Genomic DNA, 18,254 nt, shown 5'->3' on the forward strand with positions numbered 1-18,254 from the left:
TCACACCAATGCAGAGCAAAACAGGAGGTCCTCAACGCCAAACAGGAAATTAGAGCTGTCTCCCTTGACATTTCACGTGCCTTCGATACGGTCTGGCACCCCGCACAAACGTCTGGCACAAACCAGACGTGATCTGCTTAACAGAAACTTTCCTCCTTCATGATGTCTCTGATTCCTTAGTATCTCTCCCGGGTTACTCCCTCCTCCGGTATGATAGACCTGAGCCTCGTCCTGGAGGTGGGGTTGCTATCTTTATCAAAAACTCTTCCTCACTCGCCCTGCACTGCACTCTCTCCACCTCACCCCCAGGAATACCTCTGGCTACGGCTTCCCCTTCGCTCCCACCTCTTGTTCATATGTGTGTTGTACCGTCCACCAAACAGTGATGACTCCATCTACATCTCGCTGTCTGATAATATGGACCAACTTCTATCTACTCATCCCAACTCTCTCTTCCTCATATGTGGTGATTTCAACTGTCATCATGCCAGTTGGCTGGGTGTGGGTACCTCTCTCACCAGCCAAGGCTCCTCAGCAAAGGACTTCTGCGACTCACTGGGACTGACACAATCTGTCAATTTCCCGACCCGGATCTCAGTCAACGGAGCATCTTCTCTTCTGGACTTGGTTATGACTAACTTCCCTGAAAATGTCTGCTGCTCTTCTTCTGCTCCAATCGGATCATCTGATCATGTCCTTGTTAAAGTGGACATCTCTCTGACCATCCTCAGGGAGCCTGCTCAGCGTCGACGAGTCTGGCATTTCACTCAGGCCAACTGGCACGGTCTTCAAGCAGCCATCAATCATCTGGACTGGTCTCCCATCTCTACCACCTCCGACATCAACTCATCCTGGGAATTCTTCCAAAGTAAATTGCTCTCTCTCTTGCACAGATTTATCCCATCTCGTCTTCAGTTGTCATACCCTTCCTCCCGTCCTTGGTACACGGAATCTTGTGGTGAGGCTGTTGCCCAGAAACAACTTGCCTTCGTCTCCTGGAAAGCAAATCCAACGGAAGGAAATCTCATTTCCTTTCACAAAGCCCGAAACAAGTGTGTGTCCACCGTCAGGAGAGCCAGGAAACAATATCTCTCCGTTCTCAAGACCGAACTCTCTTATCTGTGTCCCTCTTCCAAATCCTGGTGGCGTCTGGTCAAATCCATTTCTGGTGTTTGTTCCCCCTCCATCCCTTCCCTTACCTCAAACGGCTACACAGCTGACTCCACACGTGAAAAAGCTGAATGCCTCAACTCTGTGTTTGCCTCTAAATCTTGTGTCCCAAACCCATCCCTCTCTGTACCCACCATACCCAGTCGTACCCAGCTGCTCCTGGACTCCGTGTCCTTTCCTGCTGACAAGGTGGAAAAGTTTCTGTCAACCCTCGACTCTGATTCTGCAACTGGACCCGACGGCATCAGCCCACGGGTCCTAGAATCCTGCTTTGCCGCTCTATCTCACCTTCTCTCTGTTCTCTTCACCCTCTCTTTTGCTCAAGGTCAACTGCCATCTGCTTGGAAATCAGCCAACATCACCGCTTTGCACAAAAAACGTGCAAAAACAGATCCTACCAACTACAGACCAATCAGCCTTCTCCCAATTATCAGCAAAGTCATGGAATCCATCATTGCTTCGGATATGAAATCTTTCCTCTTCTCCAATGGCTTGATCTCTGATCATCAATTTGGTTTCAGACCAGGTCACTCTACTCTGGACATGCTGCTTCTGCTGTCTCAACAATGGATGGAGGTCCTCAATGCCAAACAGGCCTTCGATACGGTCTGGCACCCCGCTCTGCTCACCAAACTCTCCTCCTTTGGTATCCATGGAAATCTCCACGCATGGCTGGCGGACTTCCTCTCTAGTCGTCGTCAACGTGTGGCCCTGAATGGGTTTCTCTCATCTCCTCTTCCTGTTCAGGCTGGAGTTCCCCAAGGCAGTGTTCTGGGCCCTGTGCTTTTTCTGGTCTTTATCAATGATCTCTCTGACTCTCTTGAAAATCCTCTCTATCTCTTTGCTGATGACTCCACTCTCTGCCGCTCCATTCCTCTTCCCTCAGATCGGCAGTCTGCAGCCTCCTCACTCTCTGAAGACTTGGACAAAATCACAGACTGGTCAAACAAGTGGAACATGTCTTTCAATCCTGACAAATCTCACACTCTTACTATGTCTCTCCGAAAAGATCGACTGGACAACCCTCCCATCTACTTTCTCAACAATCCTCTCCAAGAAGTTCTGTCGCTCAAGCTTTTGGGTCTCACTATCTGCCATGATCTTTCTTGGGAAAACCACATTTCCAAGCTGGCCTCCAAAGCCAGTCGCCGACTGGGCATCCTCCGTCGTGCGAAGTCCTTCCTCGGCACACCTGAGCTCCTCACCACATACAAGGTTTTCATCCGCAGCTCAATGGAATACTGTTCTCCCCTATGGGCCGGTGCTCCTGCCTCACACCTAGCTCGGCTTCACGCTGTTGAAACCAAAGCTTTCAGAATTATTGGAATCTCCCGCGATGAAGCTATCTCTGAGGGCCTTTCACTCACTCACCGCAGGCAGGTAGGTGGTCTTTCTGTCTTCTACCGACTCCTCTCCGGCCTTGCACCCCCAGCTCTCTCTGTGCTCTGTCCCCCAAATATTCCTACAGGTCGCACAAGATCTGCCAGCAACCTTCTGATGGTTAAACTGCCGAAATCTCGGCTCTCTGCTCACCTTCACTCTTTCATTCCTCTTTTCTCCCGCCTCTGGAACAAACTCCCTCACTCCCTTCAATCCCACTCCTCCCTCCAGGTCTTTAAAACAGCTGTTCACCACCATCTCTTATCTTCCATCCAAAACCTTGATCTTTTCTACCCCCGCTAATTCACCCCAGATCCACCTTGTTTGAAATTCCAACTTCCTTCCTGGAAGTCCTGGCAGTGTCCATATGTTTTATACCTCTCCCACCTCCCCCCCCCTACCCATGCCCCCCCCCCCAAAGCCCTCGCCCTCTCTCAGATCTCTCGATGTCTCCATGTCTCTCGGTCCCTGCTCTCAAATGTTGTGTTTGTGTCCTTCCCCCTCTCTCCCCATCTTGTCTACCGCTCCCGATGTTATATGTTTTATGTGTCGGTTTGTCTTTCTGTGTGATTAATGTTCGCTCTTTCACGAGCCTCGATCTTGTATACAAAAAAAAAAAAAAGAAAAAAAAAAAAGCTTGCTCACTCTCTTCAATCCCACTCCACCCTCCAGGTCTTTAAAACAGCTGTTCACCACCATCTCTTATCTTCCCCCATCCAAAACCTTGATCTTTTCTACCCCTGCTAATTTCACCCCAAATCCACTTTTTTGAAATACCAACTTCTGTCCTGGAAGTCCTTGGTCTCCTTGTGTTTTATACCTCCTCCCCCACCCCGCCCCCCCCCTTCCCACGCCTCCTCCCCCCAAGCCCTCTCCCTCCCACACTTCTCCCTGCTCTCAAATGTTGTGTTTGTGTGCTTCCCCTTCTCTCCCCATCTTGTCTTCCGCTCCCTCTTTTTATATATTTTGTGTGTCTGGTTGATTTGTTTGTGAAATAAATGTTAGCTCTTTCACGAGCCTCGATTCAGTATACAAAAAAAAACAAGAAAAAAAAAAAAGTAATTGTATTAATAACTCTCACATACACAATACCAACACTATTGAAGAAAGTACAATGAGAATGTCACTTGCATCAAATGAACAATACATATGATGGTACCATCATTCCCCCAATGCTCTCAAAGCAATACACTCACTATACGACAAACGTGAGTGGAATGTAACAATCCCCAAAGTCCGTGCACTGATATCCCCGCTGGTTGAAGTAAGGCATAAAAATTGTACAATTGTACTATAAGGCATAAAAACCCTTCCTTATTGCAATTATTACAAGTAATACCCCTCTCCCCACATCCATTGTCCAACAAGTGGGTCCAAACCCTCACTCTATTGGGCAATTAGGCTAATAGTCAGGTTCACTGTCAATAAATTATATTTCGTTCAAAATCATGGTAGATTAGCAAACCTATACATTTTTGGAAAGGTTATAGCATAAGGAAACTAAAAATCAATGTTTACATTTGGAGAGATACCTGTATGGCGGCCATTTTGGATTTTCAAAATGGCCACTGTAAAATACATATTTTGTTCTATTTCTGCCTCTAATTACCCTAAAAACTTTTAAAAATATACTAAACCTATATTTTCAGGGACAAGGAATCCAATGAAAGTATCAAATTAGTGCTATGGGGAATGGTAAGACACGAATCAAAGGTTTTGAATTGCAAAATACTGTCTTTATATTCGCGATAAGTTGCATAATCAAATACATGTTATCATTTTGTACAGGCAGTTAATAACATCAAAATGTGTCACAATAATTCATATCACCAAACATACACAGGCAGTCAGCAAAATCATATATACACATGCAGTCAGTATAACTTCACATCTACACAGGCAGTCAATGACAAAATATACACAGGCAGTCAATGGCATCAAACATACACGATTACAGAATATGCCATTTAGAGTTCGTCATCACCGTCCTGTGTGTCGTATCCGACAATATAGTCCGCATCGTTTTCACAGTCCGTTCCACACAAGCAAAGGTCGGTCAAATTGATTGGCAAATCGAATTGGTCGAATGGTCGATCGAATCGAATCCAATCGATCGAAACGATTGGTCGAATGGAATTGGTCGAATTGGTCGAATTGAATTGGTCGGAATTGGCAAATGTAAACATTGATTTTCAGATTTTCCATGTAATAACGTTTCCAAAAATGTATAGGTTTGCTAATCTACCATGATTTTGAACGAAAAAACATAGTGAACCTGACTATAAAGGCTTTCTTTCCTGCAATCCGTTCACGTTAAACAATACCCCTCCCACCCACTGTCCCTGAGGATATAGCCCCATTTAAACTAAATACAAACACAAACATGGCTTCTGCAAAGAGGAATGGGGTGAGAGGAGGTTTAATACAAAATAAAACAAGCGTTACGCCTAGGTCCCCCGTCGGTGAAGTGATGTGAGTTGACAAAGTGGAAGACGCAAGGCGGCCATCTTGGATTTTGACATGGCGACCCAATTTGCAATAACGTTCTTCCTTATGCGTAGATACACCCACACACCAGATTAGAAGTTAGTAGTTCGTTTATTTTTCAACATATTTCGCTCACAAGGTTCAGACATATATATGGTGGCGGCCATCTTGGATTTTGACGTGGTGACCCAATTTTCAACAGCGTTCTTCCTTATGCCTAGATACACCCACACACCAAATTAGAAGTTGGTACCTCGCTTATTTTTCAAGATATTCCGCTCACATGGTTCAGACATTCATGTCGTCAGACATACATGGTGGCGGCCATCTTGGATTTTGACGTGGGTTGGACCCACACACTAAATTAGAATTCGGTCCTTCGCTTACGCACGCACGCATGCACGCACGGACACACGGACAGAGGGGAAAACCATAGTCCCCCTTTTGCTCCATGGTGCGACGGGGGACAAAAAAAAGGAGTCATACAAAGTACAAGCTCTAGGTACAGTATTGTTACAGATACGACTTTGATGGTATGGTGGGCCGAGCGGGATGGCCGCCGTATCCGTACAAGTTACCCCGATTGCACCCGGGGTTGACTAATCGCGCTATGCTGGCTCAATAAGAAAAAGAAGACACCCGGCTGGATTATAATGACACAATACGACACCAGGGGTTCAGTTCTCAAGTATATTCGTACGGAAAAAGGTTAGATTACAACTACAAGAGGGACAGCATAGGAAGACAGGCACTTAGACACACTCTTATATTAACCCTAGACAGACCACAGATAAACGGGACAACGCTGACTCACACGGGATTTGATGGCAAGGAAAGCGGCAGTCGATGGCTCAGGTGCACCTGGCTCAGGGACAGAATCACGTACGGTGGTGTCCAGCAGATGCGGGGAGGTCGCTCAGCGCTCGTGGGTCGCGACTTTGGTGGAGATGCCGGGGAGGTCGCTCAGCGCTCGGGAGGGTGGCGTCTTGTCCTTCCAAGCTCGGGGCGCATCTGACGTCACGTCCGGCGCGGGGCCGCGTATATCCGGCGGGGAGTGACACGCCCTCGGCTCGTTAGCGCCGCCCCAGATGGCATCGGCCCATGGCTTCTCATTGGGTGCGGGGGTTACCGGCTCCGCCCTTGACGAGGGGCCGACAGGGAGCCCCTTCGTGGTAACCCCGTGGAGCGCGTGGTCAATGGCGGCTAACCGAGCCGGAAGGAGGACGCCCACTCCCCATGCCGTCACCGCGCCGCCCCCCTCTTTTGTTGTTGTTGTTGTAGTTGGCGCTTCTTCATGGGGAAGAGATGCGGAGAGGTATGGGGAGGTCCTAAACTTCCTAACAGGTGCCATATAATCACATTCTGGTGCAACGAAGAGTCATAATTAATGGAAACAAGTCCTTAACTGACATAGATTAAGAATAACTAGCAAGATGTCCTATAATTGTCTACGTGTGGTGCGGGGGACCTGGGCACGACATTTAATGGGGGGATGAAGGGGAAGATCGGCTCTAATGGGTGTTGTTTACAGACAATGGGACTAGGGAATGGGGTAAGGGAGAGTTGGGGAGTATCGGAGAAAATAGGGGAATATTTACAAGCGGATATGGAGGCCAAATTCCATATTCGCAACATTGCACCCTTCTCTACCCTCGGGGCGTCCCGACCCGATAAATTTTTACCTACTTTAGTGTGGCACGCAATGTAGTTCCCTCTACTATTAACTCTACCCTGAGTGCGACAGTTTTACAGATATTCACAAATGAGTAAATATGTCCCCCTGCGACGTTGCACCCTTCTCCTCACAGAAACACACCCACAGGATAACCGAATCCGGAAAGAATTCGCAAACTACACATACAGCCGGTAGGGAGCATTATTTACACGACTACGCTGCTATTTACACTACGATCCAGGACCTGTTTTTGGAGGAACACATGCAGATGTTATGCATAGAGAGAGCGCGCTTGCCAACATCGATACACCAACCCACGAGTGCTCTGTGGCCGACGGCCTTTAATAACGTGCAGAGCACCCTTCCCGAGCATCAAAAGCACCACCCCACCACCAATCGGTGCAGTCACCATTGTTCATTGGAATAAAAATAACTTCAACAACCCCTAACCCTGCAGGTGTCTCTTGCTCTTCTTGTGGTGCACTTGGTGTTACTTAAAAGTGGTTCACCTGTATGGCATAGGTGCCACGTTGACCCATAGGTCCATCCCCGGGTGGTGCTTGGCCGCAAACGAACTGCGGTCCATTGTGGGTGGCCACAAACATTGCGGTCCATATGGTGTACCGATCCAGGCAGCGAACAGCGAAAGTGCAGGCCCACAACTGCGCAGCCAGCACCTCTCTCTCCTCTCTCTCTACCCCAAAGCCAGATCCTCGGAGGTGGGAGACAAAAGAAGCAGACAAGTGAGTAAGGTGGTAAGGGCGCAAAAGTGCACGCAATGTAAGGTAATGCACACTGGGGGCACATGGGAACCAGGTGAGACAGGTACGTTCCTATCGTACGCCCCCCCCCCCCACCAGGTAACCTACATGGCCCCTCCCTTACCCCTTACTGCATCCACACAACACAACACTACCCATAAACATCTACTTTACAAATCAACAAACATCCCTACTGTCTTCCCCGTTCCTCCCATATACCAAATTCGTCTTCTCTCCCTCCTAACCAATCAAATTTGCCATTTTCAACTCTCATCAAAATTTGCCATTTTCAACTCAACATCAAAATTTGCCATTACCAATTCATCATCAGTCCCTCCTAGGGAGGGAGAGATGGAATCACCCCAATGTCTCATCCACGTCGTGATGCGTCTCACAAATCCTCACAGCAATTCTCATTTCTGCAACACTACCAAAGAAAACACAGGTGTGGAGTCATCATCATCACCACAGGCAAGTGGCTGCGTATGGTGCGACAGGTTCATCAATCCTAACTATCTCCTAAATGACTTTAACAACTTTACACTACCCGGGGTCTTCCTCCGGCCAAACCATTGGCCCTCTTACACTATGGGTTCTAAAAACCAATTCCCATTGGCCAAACTGTGGTGCTCTTCAATTTGGGGTCTCACTCCCCCGATTCATCTCCCGGTGCCCTCGTACAATTTCTGGGCTGCGACGTGTACCTCTCCCAGTGGGTCTACCCACCTGCACACCTCCACCACTGCAGTTGCCTCCGAGCTTACCTGCTCCTTACCCTAACCTAACTACCAGGGGAAGGCCCTCTGGCTCTCTCCCCACTCCGTGCCCTCTCTGGCACTGGGCTGCCCGATCCACACCCGGGATCCTCAGGCACCCACTCACAACTACCGGCTCCCAGAGCCCACCTGCGGCCTCACCTGGCCGACATCCTCACAGTGGTGGAGTGCCCAACCAACTACACACACTAACAGGCTACACGCCCAGCCATTTCCACAACACTAATGCACCCATTCACAACACCATTCTGCAACCGCACCACAAATGCCAATATCCAACCACAATTTACCTGCACCCTCTACCTAACACTTACACTACCCGCCCCGGGTATCCGTGATGGGGGTCCACTCTTCCCCCATTCACACCTTCGCACCATGCACACCACTCCGTACCACTTACTCCAACTCTCTCCACACACCTGTACCTGCACACCTGTGCTCTCACACCTGGTGCCACCTGCACCCTTCTCTCCCCAAGCGCATTCGCGCTGATCCACAACACTCACTACTCATACACTGCTCCACACACCTGTCCAGTTGCACACCTGTGCAATCACACCTGTTCAATTCTCACAAACACGGCATCATCTCGGCTAACTACTCCCTTCTGAAACTTGCGCTTCCCAGTCGTCCCTTTAAACTATTGCGCTCCCTCGTCATTATCATCCATACTAATCTACCTGCGTCCCCACTACAGGTATCAGTCACTAACTAACCTTAACGTTACCTAAGGTCATCTTCTCTAGATCCCTACACACAATATCCTAACCCACCCGGGCTAGTTTTCACTGCCATACACCCCATAAGCTATTGCTCCTTTGCCCCCCACATGGGAAGGATGGTGGATTTGCCATCCCACCACATCGGGGGTCTCTCACTATCAATTTTGCACGTCAAATTTCAACAAATTAAAAATTTGCCAATCACTGCCCATCATCTGCCAATCACTACTGCCAATCCCTTGCCAATCATCAAATTTTGTTTTTCTCTAATTTTGGGGCCAAAACACTATCCTCATCACCCAGTCTACTCACTACTGCCTCTCGGTGCGCCAATTCCTGTCCAAAGCCCGGCTTCGTAAAGCCAAGCAATGGATGCTGGTTGTTTTGTGCCAGCGGCTGGATGCGTCCGGCACTCGGTGCAGGGACGGGGGCTTACCCGTGCCGAGATCCCACGCACCACCTCGGCGCGGAGCCATCCAATGCCCCGATCTCGACCTGCCGGCACGTCTCACCAAAAAGTGGTCGCCATGACGACCCTTTCTATCGGGCTGCCAGCTCCGCCTAGTGGAGCCTGGACGCGGCCGTTCAAAGCGAGGCCCGGCACGCACCGAGGGCCCGCTTCGGCTAAAAGTCGCTCTAACCTCTAACCCGTGTAACGTCGATGCTTCACCTGCATGCTTACACCCCGCAGCCCGTTCCTTGCTCACACATCCAGCCGTGCCCATGCTCCTCGTACCTTTCCTTACACACCCAGGTACACCCATTCCACTCACAGCCTTGGTCACACACCTGACCACCGAACACCTTGGCACACATTCGTTGCTCGCACACCTCACCAAAACACCTCTTCGCGCCCCCTCCTCTGTCACCTCCTCTGTGACAATCACAGGTGTGCCCTCATTCGCACACCCAACCACGTGCCTCACCACCAACTCCAGCGTGCATTCCCACTCACGCTCTACCATTCCAGGTGTGCATCCTTCCATCCCAGGTGTACATCCTCGCTCACCTGTCACAACTAACTCACGCTCCATGTCACTCTCACTACTTTCACCTCCATTCCTGACAGCGCACTCACCCTTACTCTTGACAGCGCACTCTTTCCTCATGCACCTGTCCGTCACACACCTTTCTCGCGCACACTCTCCCGTTACACCCTCTGTAACACTCACCACAGGTGGACACTCTTCCTTACTTCTGACAGCGCACTCTTTCCCCATGCACCTGTCCATCACACACCTTTCTCGCGCACACTCCTGCGCACACTCTCCCGTCACACCCTCTGTAACACTCCCCACAGGTGGACACTCTTCCTTACTTCTGACAGCGCACTCTTTCCTCATGCACCTGTCCGTCACACACCTTTCTCGCGCACACTCCTGCGCACACTCTCCCGTCACACCCTCTGTAACACTCACCACACCACGCTTCCATGTGCTCCCTCGCACACGCGCTACGACCGACTCACTCTCGCCAGCACCCTCACTCCTTGGCACGCACTTTTTCCTCACACACCCCAGAGTCGGACTTTCTCGCACACCTCCTTTTTCGCACACCAGCCCTGTCGCACACTTCACCAACGGCCTTTCACGAACACCCGGGTCTATCTCGACCCCCAAGCTTCTTAAATCCCCTGGCGCATCATACGCACGACCATATTGGTCACCACTTACACCGGGTCCTCTTCCTCTTCGCTTCTCCTCCATCACCTGCGAATCCCTCATCCGGTTAATGAGCACATCATCACGATCCAAACACAGACTTTGGACCAATTCTTTTATCTCCTCTTTTATCTCTTTCTTATCCCCTCTCCGTCGCTTCTTAATTTCACTCATCCCTTCTTCCACTTCTTCTAATTTGTGCTTCACCTCTTTTATTCCCCGGTACGTCTCCTCAAGCTCGTCCTCCAAGGCTACCTTGACCGTTTCCAGGTGCGTCCTCACCTGCCGGTCCTTCGTCTCCATTACCTCTACCACCTCGTCCAACCTCGTTGTCAGTCCCTCACGTACCATCTGACATTCCCTCTTCGTCGCTATCAAGTCGTCTTTTAGTTCTTTCTGTGTCGCCTTTAAACCTCCTAATACCGCAGTGTTCCTTTGAACCTGCTCCACTAACTCCGTCTGTCCCACCGTCAGCTGCTCCACCTCTTGCGTCAGGTCCTCTATGCCCCCTTGTAACTTTACAGTCGCCTTTCTCACCTCCTTTTCCATGTGCTCCTCACAGTGCCTCACCTCCTCGCGCACTCCTCCGACCTCCTCACTCACTCCTCTTCTGATCTCCTCTCCCATCACTTGCATCTCCTGCCCAGATGCCACCCTCATCTGCTCCATTTCCTCCCTGTGAGCATCCAGTTTGGTTTCTACCCCCATTCTGACCCCCTCTATCTGCTGCTCCATTTGTTTAACTTCCCTTTCCGCTTGGTCCCTCATGTCCCTCAATTTGCCTTCCATACTGTTTTCTAACCCCTCTAACCCATTTTTCACTCCCTCTATCTGATTCTCCTGGGCAGCCATTCTATTTTCTACCCCCATTAACCCATTTTTCACTTCTTTTATCCCGTTGTCTAACCCCTCAAAATTATTGTCTAACTTCCCAATTTTCTTGTCTAACTCCTCAAAATTATTGTCTAACTTCCCAATTTTCTTGTCTAACTCCTCAAAATTATTGTCTAACTTCTCAATTTTCTTGTCTAACTCCTCAAAATTATTGTCTAACTTCTCACCGGTACCCCTCGCTTCGTCCCTCATTACCCCCATTTGGTTTCCCATTACCCCCATTTGGCCCTCCAATCGCTCACCCTGAGCATCCATCCGGTTCCCCAATTGGTTACTCTGCAGTTTGAGGGACGCCTGCATTTGCGCCATAAATTGCTCCATGAGGACCTGCATCTGGGCCATCCCTCCCACTTGTGCAGCGGGTGCGGCCGCCGTAGCTATGTGCGAGGCGCCATTTCGCGCGTCTGCTACCCCCGCTGTTTCGCTCTCCTCACGTGTCTCAATTTGGTCCTGGACCGACCCTGCTTCACTCTCCCCTACCGGACCCCAGCCGTCTTGATCCGCCATAGCGCGACTTGCAAAATTCGAGTTTCGTAAAACAAAACAAATTTCGGCCGCTCCAAATTTTGACCAAATTTTTTTTTTTTTTTCCTCTATTCGTTTTTGTTTCAAAATTTGGTCGGGCCTCGAATCTCACTCCCGACACCAATTGTTACAGATACGACTTTGATGGTATGGTGGGCCGAGCGGGATGGCCGCCGTATCCGTACAAGTTACCCCGATTGCACCCGGGGTTGACTAATCGCGCTATGCTGGCTCAATAAGAAAAAGAAGACCCCCGGCTGGATTATAATGACACAATACGACACCAGGGGTTCAGTTCTCAAGTATATTCGTACGGAAAAAGGTTAGATTACAACTACAAGAGGGACAGCATAGGAAGACAGGCACTTAGACACACTCTTATATTAACCCTAGACAGACCACAGATAAACGGGACAACGCTGACTCACACGGGATTTGATGGCAAGGAAAGCGGCAGTCGATGGCTCAGGTGCACCTGGCTCAGGGACAGAATCACGTACGGTGGTGTCCAGCAGATGCGGGGAGGTCGCTCAGCGCTCGTGGGTCGCGACTTTGGTGGAGATGCCGGGGAGGTCGCTCAGCGCTCGGGAGGGTGGCGTCTTGTCCTTCCAAGCTCGGGGCGCATCTGACGTCACGTCCGGCGCGGGGCCGCGTATATCCGGCGGGGAGTGACACGCCCTCGGCTCGTTAGCGCCGCCCCAGATGGCATCGGCCCATGGCTTCTCATTGGGTGCGGGGGTTACCGGCTCCGCCCTTGACGAGGGGCCGACAGGGAGCCCCTTCGTGGTAACCCCGTGGAGCGCGTGGTCAATGGCGGCTAACCGAGCCGGAAGGAGGACGCCCACTCCCCATGCCGTCACCGCGCCGCCCCCCTCTTTTGTTGTTGTTGTTGTAGTTGGCGCTTCTTCATGGGGAAGAGATGCGGAGAGGTATGGGGAGGTCCTAAACTTCCTAACAGGTGCCATATAATCACATTCTGGTGCAACGAAGAGTCATAATTAATGGAAACAAGTCCTTAACTGACATAGATTAAGAATAACTAGCAAGATGTCCTATAATTGTCTACGTGTGGTGCGGGGGACCTGGGCACGACATTTAATGGGGGGATGAAGGGGAAGATCGGCTCTAATGGGTGTTGTTTACAGACAATGGGACTAGGGAATGGGGTAAGGGAGAGTTGGGGAGTATCGGAGAAAATAGGGGAATATTTACAAGCGGATATGGAGGCCAAATTCCATATTCGCAACAGTATTTAATTTATGGCATTGACAACATCCTCCCATGATTACAATGGCCTTTCAGAACTCATCCTTTATCATCCAATGTGCATCCATCAGAACGGACAACGAAACCAGCCCAGGCCATAACCGTGGTAGGGGACTACAGTCGTGTAGTTTATTATCCCATTCTGCTATTGTCTCACAATGAAGTACGGCACAAAAATCCACGATTAGTAGTAATGAAATCTGATGCACTGCGGCATTATCTCCTTATTTTTGTATGCAGCACCAGGCTGCGGAGTTGCATCATTGGCTGAGGGCGTGGCTGTGCCGCTGATGCAGTGCCTTCTGTAGGTTAGGGCAGGAATTAGTAATTTGCCCATGGTGCCGCCAATAGCTCGCCTACTCAATGCGAAAGACACCATTGGATCTTTAACATCCACCAACTAATGCTGGCAGATGGGACGCCCGTTCAACAGCCTGTTTAATCCGAGGACGGCACAGACCGATGAAACTTCACAATTTCCTATGAACGTGTACAAAAATGCCACCAACTGTAACATTTTATAAAAATTGATCTTGTGCTTGCTGGATGCAAGAGTCAATGCACTTCATAGTGAAAGACGTGACTGAAAAGTTAAATTTTTCTGTTGGTGTACTCTCAATGGTAAAACACAAAACTCACGAAACAAACCTGTTGTGCTGCTGACATTTGGCGCTGGATAGATTTGATGTTCACACCTTCGTTTTCTTCTCTTTGTCCACTCTTCTCCGTTCCATGTCCATCTGCATCTGCATCTGCTTTGTGCTTTCTAGATTGTCGCACTGTCTCTTCGCTCCTCTTCAAAACATTGCAGATTTCTGTTTCTTGGTCCAAATCCTCGCCTTCCAGCACCCTTTGCTTTCTGTCATTTTTGTCATCCACCACGACCAAGCAACCATTTCCTCTCGATTCTTCACTTCCTTTTGTGGTCATTTTTACATTTTCAATCTCCTCAAGTAAGTTTAATTTATCACTGCTGTCTATTGCATCGTTTCTAGTTAATTCCTTCCCGTTTTCTGACATTTCTTCTGCAACATGCAAACAACTCTTGCCTCCTTCTCTCAAGATATTGTACTGCTTGTCTGCCATTCCTTCTGCATAAAGTGCTGGCATTGGAGCACAACAGCAGGGCCGATTCAAGCTCAAATATACAGGTGTTGGGGACAATGAATCAACGTTCGTACTGTTTGGTGGCATGCCACCTTTTTGCGACGATGTCATCATTTTTTCATCGTTTTCCCTTGTCAAAATGGCACCAATACCATCGTCTCTCCTGTCTGCAGCTATCTCATCCTTGGCTGAAATCACCCCTGTCTCATCATATGAAGCTTCCATCACTTCATCATCCCTTGCAGAAACTGCAACGACCTGATCGTAATCTCTTTCCTTAACTTCCACAACCTCACTATCTCCTGTTGAAGCTGCCACGTTCCCATCACAGTCCTTGGGGGGAAACAACACAACCTGATTGTTATCTCTTTCTGGAGCTCCTTCAACTCCAGCAATGTCAGTTGCTGGAATTTCCATGGGTACATCATTTCTTTCCAAAAGTGAATTATTCAGAGTGCCACTTCTATCGCACCCAAGTACAACCTCCTCATTTCTGTCGTCACCTGTTAAATTCTGCGCACTCCCGTTCATTTCTTCAACCTTCTCATCCTGTTCATTTATTGATGCAACCACCACCATCTGATCATCCACCATTTTTGCATTATCCATAGCTGGTATTACCAATACAATATCACTACTGACAGCAGGTACACCATCACAGGCCTGGTTTCCTCCATACTCGTCTTCGTCTTTCGCTTGTCTTTCTTCCATCAGACCATATTCATGTTCCACCATATGACTGACTGAAATCACAGTGCAGCAGTTCAGGTTAGTAATTTGAAGTTTATTAATCTAAGGGATACAAAAACATTTGCTTCAAAGCAAAAATCTCATTGTTTGCTATTTTGAAGCCATCTATCTTTTTTTTTCTCATCTCAACGATATCCACAATTACAATCAGTCAATTGAGTCAATCTGTCAATGCTCATCATACCTGAAATACCCTCTAGTTCCCGGTGGATGTTTTCACTGGCTGTGGCTATTCCAGACATTCCCAGATGTTTGCCCAGCTCTGCTGCATCTGGCAGCAATGCTAGTGGCACTGACAGATGACCAGAGTAGGCAAAGTCCAGTAAAGGAGAAAATGTTTCCAATTGAAATCCTGAAAATAAATATCAGTCAAGTAAAGACAAGAATGCAGAAGAAATATAAGATCAATCTTTTTTTAAATGGTTATGTATTAACAACAAAGAACCAAGCAAGAAATACTCTGTGCATATGTTTTGATTGGTGAACCAATTCAGCGACCAAATATGCCAATTCTGTTCAATCTTGCAGAATACCCAGTCTTCGGGTGGGTGGAGATTGTGCATTACTTGCTGAAAAAAATATATAGTCTATGTATTGCAAGAAGACTCATAGATGTTTGTGTGGTTTGAGTCTAAAGGGGTCTAATGGGTCTACAGGTCTCAAGGATCTAAGGTGTCCAAGGGGTGTAAATGTCTGAATGGTCCAAAGGGTTGTATAAGGGTCTTAAGAGGTCTAAAGGTCAAAGAGGGTCTAAAGTATCAAGGTGTCTAATAGGTATAAAGGTCTTCAGGAGTCTAAGTTGTCTACAGGGTCTTAAAGGGTCTAAAAGGTCGAAAGAGATATAGAAGGTCTAAAGCAATCTAAAGGGCTCTAAAAGGTCTAAAGCAGGAGTTCCCAAACCCAGGGTCACGACCCAAACTTGAAAATCCCCACTCAAATTCCCCGTTTTTGAGGGGGGGGGTTCATGTCAAAAGCGTTTTCTCAGACAATTTTTGTCGTCGGTACCGGTACCAAGTAAGTAATGGTACCAATTGGATCACAAGGTGACAGTGATTTCAAATTTTGGGTAATGGACAAATGTTCCACTGTTCCATGGGCACTACTGTTCTAAAGAGATCTAAATGCTCAAGGGATCTACATGGTCTAAAAATGTCAAAGTCTTTAAAGGTTCAATGGATCGAAAATTGTCTAAAAGGGTCTAAAGCGTATGTTCCAACAGTAGTTACAGGTCAAAAGGGTCTATCGGGTTTAAAAGGGGTCCAACTGAGTCTAAAGATTTAAAGGGTCTCAGGGTCAAAGTGATCTAAAGTGGGCAAAGATCTTCAGAAGTTTAAGGGGGCTATATGGTCAAGTCGTCAAAGCTATCTAAAGGGTGTCAAGGTCTAAAGGGTGTAAAATCTAAAGAGTCGAAAGGGGTATAAAGGGTCTTAAAAGGTTCAAAGGGTCTAAAAGGTCTTAAAGGTAAGTTAAAATAGTCCAGAATTATAGACGTAGTCATGGTCCTATAATACGTAATCAATAGAGGTACTCATGCACCAACTCACACAGTAGGTAATTAATGGGCAAACTCATGTAGGTTGACTGAGGCTTCACTTCGACGAATCGGATTAAAATTTATGATTTGTGACCTTGAGCTTTGATCTATTGACCTCAGAAACCAGTCTTTTAGCTTGAGACTACCTCTACTGGGTAGTTAGGTTCCATGAAGACTGGAGTAAAATTGTGACCTGTAGACGATTTACATACATACAGACAAACAAACAAACAGACAGACAAACAGACAGCATAACAAACCAGACCAACCAATATACTTGCGAATCTTTGATTTCACAAGTAATAAATGAATACAGTAAGTGTTTACGAGATATAGATAAATGCTGTATGGGGCTCCTGATACCTTCAGGAAAAAAAAAATGTTTGACCAACCTAAGGTTAACAGTGCTGTTAATGTGGAAGCTAGAATGAGACGATGAAGCTAGCAGTATAAAGAAAATGACAGATTTTTAGAAAATGAACAATTTAGGGTTTATGACCAATTGTCAGAATGCCTGAGCTTAGCGGTTAGGGTGCCGGCTTGGGATCCTAGGATCCTGGGTTCGAATCCCGGGTCGATCGCTGAATTAACGCCAGGGGGTTGACTCAGCCTGCCATCCTTCCGAGGTCGGCAAATCGAGTACCAGTTCACTGGTAATTCCCTGTGTGTCGCAAGAGGCGACTAACAGGGTTGGCGGCAGGAAGGGCATCCGGCCATAAAACATTGCTTCAAAAATGGAACCACGGTGCCCGAAAAAGGCCAACCCTTGCTCTGCGGGGAAAAAAATGGCCTCCAAAGTGTTTTTTTTTCCTTTTGTCAGAATGCCTGAGAGATACAGTGTGGCATCAAAGTTCAAGCCAATATCTGCACAAGATCACAAATAATACAGTGCCTTCAGAAAGTATTTACACCCCCTTGACTTTTTCCACATTTTGTTACGTTACAGCCCGAATTTAAAATGGATTAAATTGAGGTTTTTTGTCACTAATCTAAACATAATGTCCCATAATAACAAAGTGGAATTTTTTTACAAAATAATGTAAAACTGAAACACAGAAATATCTCATTTACATAGGTATTCAAGACCCTGAGTCAATACTTCGTCAAAGCACCTTTGGCAGCGATTACAGCTTTGAGTCTTCTTGGGTATAGGTATGTCTGTATCAGCTTTGCACATCTGGATTTGGGGAGTTTCTTCCATTCTTCCTTGCAGATTTGCTCAAGGTCTGTCAAATTGGATGGGGAGTGTTGATGAACAGCAATCTTCAAGTCTTTCCACAGATTCTCAATGGGGTTCAAATCTGGGCTTTGGCTGGGCCATTCAAGGACTTTCACATTCTTGTTCTGATGTCATTCCAGTGTTGCTTTGGCTGTATGCTTGGGGTCATTGTCCTGTTGGAACGTAAATCTTCGCTGCAGTCTAAGGTCTTTTGCACTCTGAAGCAGGTTATCCTCAAGGATTTTCCTGTATTTGGCACCATTCATTGTTCCCTCTATCCTTACATGTCTCCCAGTCCCTGCCGCTGATAAGCATTTCCACAGCATG

General features: G+C 47.8%; 1 protein-coding gene across 2 annotated transcripts in view; it reads right to left on the reverse strand.

Annotated features, from left to right (window-relative positions):
- ZBTB11 (zinc finger and BTB domain containing 11) overlaps nucleotides 1-18,254 on the reverse strand; it is an 84,133-nt gene that overhangs the window by 29,865 nt on the left and 36,014 nt on the right. For both annotated transcript variants that reach the window (XM_068130439.2, XM_068130440.2), the window contains exons 6-7: nucleotides 15,359-15,526; nucleotides 13,966-15,167 (exon numbers count right to left, since the gene is read on the reverse strand). In XM_068130439.2, coding sequence (XP_067986540.2) covers nucleotides 13,966-15,167; nucleotides 15,359-15,526 — 1,370 coding nt within the window. The remainder of the gene's footprint in view (nucleotides 1-13,965; nucleotides 15,168-15,358; nucleotides 15,527-18,254) is intronic.

This window comes from Myxine glutinosa, chromosome 11 (assembly GCF_964187855.1).
Source record: "Myxine glutinosa chromosome 11, kmMyxGlut1.1, whole genome shotgun sequence".
Lineage (NCBI taxonomy): Eukaryota > Metazoa > Chordata > Myxini > Myxiniformes > Myxinidae > Myxine > Myxine glutinosa.